General features: G+C 43.9%; 1 protein-coding gene across 1 annotated transcript; it reads right to left on the bottom strand.

Moving 5' to 3' along the window:
• Window positions 1-688: 688 nt before the first annotated feature.
• On the bottom strand, window positions 689-8620 carry LOC143961535 (C-reactive protein-like). Its single transcript, XM_077470829.1, has 3 exons — window positions 8572-8620; window positions 5194-5252; window positions 689-1867 (listed from the first exon to the last, which is right to left on the bottom strand). The coding sequence occupies exons 2-3, from the start codon at window positions 5246-5248 to the stop codon at window positions 1230-1232; spliced, it is 693 nt and encodes a 230-aa protein (XP_077326955.1). The 5' UTR covers window positions 5249-5252; window positions 8572-8620; the 3' UTR covers window positions 689-1229.
• Window positions 8621-9172: the final 552 nt, after the last annotated feature.

Genomic DNA, 9172 nt, shown 5'->3' with positions numbered 1-9172 from the left:
AAGGAGAAAAAGCCTGACAAAAAAAAGATAACGAATACAACTACAACAAAACAAAATGCAACTTTTTTTGTTGTTGGGTTCAGATGTTCTTTAAGGCAGGACTGCCTGGGGTAATCATTTAAATTAAAGGATTCACAAAATATTCACATTGTAGACTTTTTTTTTTGCTACCATAGATGTTCCCTGTATCATTTATATAAAAAAAAAAAAAAAAAAAAAAAAAATATATATATATATATATATATATATATATATATATATATATATATATATACAGTAAATATATGTAAGAAGGCCAGTATGGTGGTCTGCATTTATGGGAGGAGCCCAGGGGGTATTTAAGCAGTCTGCTCGCCCGTGGTCTTTGTTGGTTCCTGTGCGCGATACCCACCCTCCCATCCCCATGTCTCAAATTCATTTCTCTCCACAAATATCTATTACTAATCTTGAGTATGCCCCCTAATTTTGGTATACCGACCATCAGACCAGGGAACACTTCAGGTTCATTTCATGTTGTAAGTCTTATGTCAAGTTTCAAGTTGTTCACATCTGTACTGGCCATAGGTCTTCGACCACAAATAAATAAATAAATAAATAAATATATATATATATATATATATATATATATATATATATATATATATATATTTCCAAAATTACATTTAAAGTAGAAGTAACAATAAACAAATTTCTATTTTAATATAGGAGAAAAGAAGCAAAAGGTGAATTACATGGCCCAACCCCTTGTCAGACAGCTCAGCCTGCAGTTATGAATATCATTAAATTTCCCCTTAAGAATAATTAAAAATTTTCAGCGTAATTTCTAACTGAAAGCCCTTGTACACACGGTCGGAAATTCAGACGGACCGTGCTGTCGGATAATTCGACCGTGTGTGGGCTCCATCGGACTTTTTCTGTCGGAATGTCCGACCAACAAAGTTTGAGAGCCTGGATATAAAATTTTCCGACAACATGATCCGATCGTTTGTAGAGAATTCCGATCGGACAAAGTGCCACGCATGCTCAGATCGAATTACTAGACCAAAGCTATTGGCTACTAGCATGAACGCAGTCCCGTCGTAACGTACAAACATCATCACATTCCGAACGATTGGATTTTCCAACAACTTTGTCCGACCGTGTGTATGCAACACCAGTTTCGGACAAAATCCGTCGGATTTTGTTGTCAGAATGTCGGACCGTGTGTACAAGGGCTAAGAGCTACTAACCTACAATGGATTCTTTGTGCTGGCACAATCCCAAGACTTACAATAGAGCTTGGGTTGAACCAGGATATTGCCTTTAATTTCATAGTTAAGAGAATTCCAGTTAATGTGATTTCCTTTGACATGCCCAGACATAACTCCCTTCATTTCATCTGGTGTCAAAATATAATTCCACATATGGACATCACTTATTTCACCAACAAATGACTGATTAATATTAAAACCTCCCCCAAATGTGTCTTGGTCTTGTCCCAAAACTATACGTGTTTCGGCACCAATAGTCGACCCTTTCTTTGAAATTTTTCTTGGGTAGAGCTTCCCATTGATCCAAAGTTGGATTACCCCAGTGGTGGAGTCCCATGTTGCACAGGTGTGCTTCCATGCCAGGGTCTCTGGTTCTGTCCTGAATATACTCTTCTCCTGGAGTACATATATATGGACATTTGGTGATTTGGGGTATATTAAGAAGGCATTGTCGGCACCAGACACTGCCAGAGAAAAGAGACTGTATTCCTGTGTGAGCTCTGTATAAGATCGAAGACAGACGGTGAGCTTTTGTAATGACCTGTATACCTCAGGCTTTAGGATGACATGTGCCGTAGCACTTGGTGCTGGGAAGAGGAACACTTTATCACTCATATCTAGAAAAAAAAAAACAATAAAGCATAAGGTAAGCAATAATAAAAATACAGAGTTTCATGATTTCCTGACAATTATCACATCTACCTACTATAGGTTGCTGGTGAAGGGTACGGTTACATTTAACACTTTGGGGAAGACCCTTTTATATTCCAGCATGTGTGTGCCCCTGTGTACAAAGCCAGCTCCATAATGACATAGGTTGACCAATTTGATTTGAAGGATGTTGAAGAACCTTTAAAAGCCCTGACCTCAATCCTAACCTAAAAGAACACAAGAGGCAATTCAGATAGTCATATTGGACATAATGTTACATTTCTCTATTGATGTAGAACCTACTTTCACTCTATAGTTCCATCCTATGACACATAATAACTGTAAGGTGCGCCCCTCTGGTTCTGCTCGAGCTGGACTTTAGTGGTCACTGGAAAGACTCTCTAACTGGTTGGGTAATCAAGACACCATGCACAATATATGGTTCATCAAGAGTACAATTCTTTATTCTGTCAACATTGAATATATGCACTTAGAGATTACACAAAGCACCCCTTGGGCAACCAATCATATACATCCACATATATGTTAGTCATACAATAAGCAACATTTTTGGGTGATTTCTGCCCAGAGATAATTTCTGTGGAACATGTCTAAATTATATGTTTTTTTTAACCTTTAAAGTGGTTGTAAACCCTTACAAACCACTTTGACCTACAGGTAAACCTAGATTAAGGCTTACCTGTAGGTCCAAGAAATATCTCCCAAACCTATACGGTTTAGGAGATATTTGCCCGAAGACGGGCACTGCTGTCTACGGCGCATGCACCGTAGACAGCGGCGCGCAGGCGCACTGAGCGTGGCATCGTCGATGACGAAGATGCCGCGCAATGCCGCGCGTCTCGGCTCCCGTGCGCATGCGCGGGAGTGACGGCTTCGCCGAATGACAGCGGCGGAGCTGCGAGACCCCACCGAGAAGATGGATGCGCTGGACTACAGGGGACAGCAGTGACTTTGCTGGCTCCTGTGTCAGGTAAGTGACACATAATGGGCTACGATGCGATGCATAGTAGTCCATTATGCTTTGCCTTTGCAGGGAATGAAAGAGGAAGTAAACTCATCAGGGTTTACTTCCTCTTTAAGCTCTTATCATATTTTGAACATTGACCACAGCGCAATGTTCCTATTATGCCCTATATGTTCTAGGTATGCAAAACCTAATGCCACGTACACACGATTGGAATTCTCGTCGGAAAAAGCTCTGATGGTTTTCCCGACGGAATTCCGACGGAATTCGGCTCAAGCTGTCTTGCCTACACACGGTCACATCAAATTTCGATCATTTATAACGCGGTGACGTACAACACGTTACGAAGTGACTAGAAAAAGGAAGTTCAATAGCCAGTAGCCATTAGCTTCTGTCTCGTAGTTGAATCTGAGCATGCGTGATTTTTGGCGTGTCGGAATTGCATATACACGATCGGAATTACCGGTAGAAAGTTTTTCCGTCGGGAAAATTGAGAACATGCTATCAATTTTTGGCTGGCGGAAATTCGGACAGCTAATTTCCGATGGAGCCTACACACGGTCGCATTTTCCGATGGAAAGCTCTCGTCTTTTTCTGGCCGGAATTCCGATCGTGTGTATGCGGCATAAATGTCAGCTGCGACCGCAAGCACATCCTGCTTCTTGCAAACTTGCACTTCAGAAGAAACTTGCAAAGCATAGCATGTGGAGCAGTTTCACTAACCTTTAGCATATATCTGTTTTTGCAAGCAGACTCTAAATGTCACGGACGGAAACCTGCGTTACATCAGAGGGGGCGGGGTCACCCACACGTCACTGGGGAACCCCTGGCTTCCCTCTCCAGCGTCAGAGGGGCGGGGTCAGGAGACGGGTGGCCCCGCCCTCCTAATATAAGAAACGTCAGCGCTGGGATCCCCGCAGTGTCTCCGAAGTGGAGACAGAAGACGGATGTATGGACAGCGCTGGACTGAGAGATCCCCCGTCGCTGGATATGATCATCCATTGCTGGACCCCGGAGATCCGTCGCTGGATAGCAAGAGTGGATTAGCACCACTGGAATCTTTTTTTTATTTTTAATAAAGGAATTTTTCAAAAGTGTGTTTGTCTTATTTAACCATTTTTACACTTTCTTTGTGAAATGGTAGGGGTACTTTTGTACCCCCTTACCATTTCAAACAAGGGGGGTGGGATCTGGGGGTCCCCTTGTTAAAGGGGGCTTCCAGATTCTGATAAGCCCCCCGCCCGCAGACCCTCACAACCACCGGCCAGGGTTGTGAAGATGAGGCCCTTGTCCTCATCAACATGGGGACAAGGTGCTTTGAGGGGGTCACAGATCCACAAAGCATCCTCCCAATGTTGAGGGTATGTGGCCTGGTACGGTTCAGGAGGGAGGGGGGGCCGCTCTCTCATCCCCCCTCTTTTCCTGCGGCCTGCCAGGTTGTGTGCTCGGATAAAGGGTCTGATATGGATTTTTAGGGGGACCCCCACCTCAATTTTTTTTTTTAATTTGATACGGGGTTCCCCTTAATATCCATATCAGACCTAAAGGGACTGGTATGGATATTTAGGGGGACCCCCACGGCAATTTTTTTTTTAATTTGACACGGGGTTCCCCTTAATATCCATGTCAGACCTGAAGGGCCTGGTAATTAAATTTAAGGGAACCCCCACGCTTTTTTTTTATTTTTTATCAATGAATGAATGAATTGTCGGCTAATACAGAGAACACTCATTGAGTGTTCTCTGCATTACGGGACCCGACAATAGCCGCAAGTGATTTTAAAAGACTTTTTTTCCCGCACAAATGACACTTTGTGCAGGGACAGTTCTAAGCACGGGAAACATGCGCCCCTTCACAGGCATACTATAGACACCCCCCAGCTACGAAGTTTAAAGGAATATTACACTTTTATTGTTTCACTTTAATCATTATTAAAATCACTGCTCCTGAAAAAACGGCAGTTTTTAAAACTTTTTTTTGCATTGATCCATGTCCCCTGGGGCAGGACCCGGGTCCCCAAACACTTTTTAGGACAGTAACCTGCATATTACCCTTTAAAATGAGCACTTTAGATTGTGAACGTTCGAGTCCCATAGACTTTAATAGGGTTCTAAAGTTCACACGAAGTTTAGGTCTGTTCGCAGGTTCTGGTGCGAACCGAACCGGGGGGGTGTTCAGCTCATCCCTAAAGAAGAGTATAAACTTAAAGGGTGACTCTTCCTATCCTTACAATAACAAACAGTAGAACCCACCCTCACTCAATTTTTTTTAATCTTATGACACATAATATTGGCCTGTAGAACCTACCTTCATAGGCAAGTGTCCCCACGATGAATGATAGCAGCAGCATATATAACTTCATCTTGCTGAAAAAAAAATACATAAGGTTTTTTTTTAAAAATAACTAAAACAGCCAGGGCATTATTTGAAGATTACTTACAGCTCTCTTGTGCTCTCCTGTGCAGGGAAAAGCAATATGTATCCATTACTCACCTCTTCGTAGGAACACATATTTACTAGTTCAAGCGGGGTTGGGGGAAGTTTAGTTTGGTTGCCAAACCCAAACTCTATTGAAACCAATGGGAGCCGTATCTGTCAAATTAAAAATGGCCATTGTCTGGAATAATAGGCAAAGAGGTGTCAAAAATAGAATGGTAATGGGTGGGATGGAGAGGGAGGGGGGAATTGGGGGTGTTAGTCCCTACCCAAGGGAACATATACCAATGTAAAAAAATAAAACATAAAACAAAAGTAAAAACATTTCATGCAACCTGGAACAGTGATTTTTATTTTTAAAAGCACAGAGATTTACAAAGAAAAAAAAACACAGTTAAAATTGTATTATTTTTTGTACATGTCACTTTTGCTGTATCATATTCTACAGCAAAAATAAAAAACAATTACATGGAGTCTCCCTAAAATGCATACAAGACCCTTTAAATCTAGATTGGATTTTAAGAATGTACCTAACAAACGTAAGGAACAAATTGTGGATTTTCTTGGGACCACAGGCATTTCTCTTTTGCTAATTCTGCCCACTATCATATTCTCTGGTAATCCTCCACCCTCCTCCCCTACAAATACTGCCCACTGTCATCCGCTCCACACTCCTCCCCTACAAACACTGCCCACTGTCATACCCTCCACACTCCTCCCCTACAAATACTGCCCAATATCATCCACTCCACACTCCTCCCCTACAAATACTACCCACTGTCATCTACTCCACACTCCTCCCCTACAAATACTACCCACTGTCATCTACTCCACACTCCTCCCCTACAAATACTACCCACTGTCATCCACTCCACACTCCTCCCCTACAAACACTGCCCACTGTCATACCATCCACACTCCTCCCCTACAAATACTGCCCACTATCATCCACTCCACACTCCTCCCCTACAAATACTACCCACTGTCATCCACTCCACACTCCTCCCCTACAAACACTGCCCACTGTCATACCCTCCACACTCCTCCCCTACAAATACTGCCCACTATCATCCACTCCACACTCCTCCCCTACAAATACTACCCACTGTCATCCACTCCACACTCCTCCCCTACAAATACTACCCACTGTCATCCACTCCACACTCCTCCCCTACAAATACTGCCCACTGTAATACCCTCCACACTCCTCCCCTACAAATACTGCCCACTGTCATACCCTCCACACTCCTCCCCTACAAATACTACCCACTGTCATACCCTCCACACTCCTCCCCTTCAAATACTGCCCAGTGTCATCCACTCCACACTCCTCCCCTACGAATACTACCCACTGTCATCCGCTCCACACTCCTCCCCTACAAATACTATCCACTGTCATCTGCTCCACACTCCTCCCCTACAAATACTAACCACTGTCATCCACTCCACACTCCTCCTCTACAAATACTATCCACTGTCATCTGCTCCACACTCCTCCCCTACAAATACTACCCACTGTCATCCGCTCCACACTCCTCCCCTACAAATACTGCCCACTATCATACCCTCCACACTCCTCCCCTACAAATACTGCCCACTATCATACCCTCCACACTCCTCCCCTACAAATACTGGCCATTGTAATACCCTCCACATTCCTCCCCTACAAATACTGCCCACTGTCTTACCCTCCACACTCCTCCCCTACAAATACTGGCCATTGTAATACCCTCCACACTCCTCCCCTACAAATACTGCCCACTGTCTTACCCTCCACACTTCTCCCCTACAGATACTACCCACTGTCATCCACTCCACACTCCTCCCCCACAAATACTGCCCACTGTCATACCCTCCACATTCCTCCCCTACAAATACTGGCCATTGTAATACCCTCCACATTCTACCCCTACAAATACTGCCCACTGTCTTACCCTCCACACTCCTCCCCTACAAATACTGGCCATTGTAATACCCTCCACACTCCTCCCCTACAAATACTGCCCACTGTCTTACCCTCCACACTCCTCCCCTACAGATACTACCCACTGTCATCTGCTCCACACTCATCCCCCACAAATACTGCCCACTGTCATACCCTCCACATTCCTCCCCTACAAATACTGGCCATTGTAATACCCTCCACACTCCTCCTCTACAAATACTGCCCACTGTCTTACCCTCCACACTCCTCCCCTATAAATACTACCCACTGTCATCCGCTCCACACTCCTCCTCTACAAATAATACCCACTGTCATCCGCTCCACACTCCTCCCCTACAAATAATACCCACTGTCATCCGCTCCACACTCCTCCTCTACAAATAATACCCACTATCATACCCTCCACACTCCTCTCCTGTACATACTGCCCACTATCAAACCCTCCACACTCCTCTACTGTACATACTGCCCACTGTCAACCCCTCTACACTCCTCTCCTGTACATACTGCCCACTGTCATACCCACCACACTCCTCTCCTGTACATACTGTCCACTGTCATACCCATCACACTCCTCTCCTGTACATACTGTCCACTGTCATACCCACCACACTCCTCTCCTGTACATACTGTCCACTGTCATCCCTGCACACTCCTCTCCTGTACATACTGCCGACTGTCATCTCCTCCACACTTCTCCTCTTTACATAATGCCAGCTGTTATACCCTCCACACTCCTCTCCTGTACATACTGTCCACTGTCATCCCCTCCACACTCCTCTCCTGTATATGCTGCCCACTCTCATCCCCTCCATGCTCCTCTCCTGTACATACTACCCACTGTCATCCCCTCCACCCTCCTCTCTCCTGTACATACTGTCCACTGTCATACCCTCCACCCTCCTCTCTCCTGTACATACTGCCCACTGTCATCCCCTCCACACTCCTCTCCTGTACATAATGTTCACTGTCATACCTAGCACACTCCTCTTCTGTACATACTGCCCACTGTCATACCTTCTATACTCCTCTTTTCTGCACATACTGACCACTGTCATCCCCTCCACACTCCTCTCCTGTACATACTGTCCCCTGTTATCCCCTCCACACTCCACTCCTGTACATAAAATACCTTAGATTCCTTACTATATCCACTATACTATACATACTGAATATAAGACTATTCCTCAGGCTTGTAATATCCCCAACCTAGCGCTTCCTGGTTTGGTCATGCTTTTGCTGGTATATATATAATCATTTTTTTTTTTTTATGTAGCCTAGGTGAAAAAATATTTGTTATATACCTGCTCTTCTTTATGTGCCAGTCCTCCAATCAGTTCTTTCCCTCCCGACCTTTCCTGAAGTCTGCATGCCCTCTCAGAACAAGTCACCTGCTTTTATATTGGTGGTTTGGTGGAAGAATTCCTCAGAAACAGTAAATGTTGGAGTGGCTATTGCCAAGCCACCAGAAGTCAAATACAATAAAGTTTTATTGTGGCATTTACACCATTTACCTATTTTATGATCCTAATATTTTTATATGACAATTCTTTGTAATATTTTTACATAATGTAACAGAGTCATGAGACTCTAATGCCCTGTACACACGGTCGGACATTCCGACAACAAAATCGTCTGATTTTTTCCTGATTTATTCAGCCCCCCTTTACTCTGATACCCCTAACTAAAATCTAGTGGAACCAATTGCCTTCAGAAATCACCTAATTAGTAAATAGAGTACACTTGTGTGTAATTTAATCTCAGTATAAATAAAGCTGTTCTGTGAAGCCCTCAAATGCTTATTAAAGAACCTTAGTGAACAAACAGCATCATGAAGGCCAAAGAGCACACCAGGTAGGTCAGGGATAAAGTTGTGGAGAAGTTTAAAGCCGGGTTAGGTAATCA

Source organism: Lithobates pipiens, unplaced genomic scaffold (assembly GCF_037356315.1).
Source record: "Lithobates pipiens isolate NorthernLeopardFrog02 unplaced genomic scaffold, aLitPip1_a1.2 Scaffold_8, whole genome shotgun sequence".
In the NCBI taxonomy this organism is placed as follows: domain Eukaryota; kingdom Metazoa; phylum Chordata; class Amphibia; order Anura; family Ranidae; genus Lithobates; species Lithobates pipiens.
Note: the sequence above shows the minus strand (reverse complement) of the source record. Positions and strands in the feature narration are given on the sequence as shown.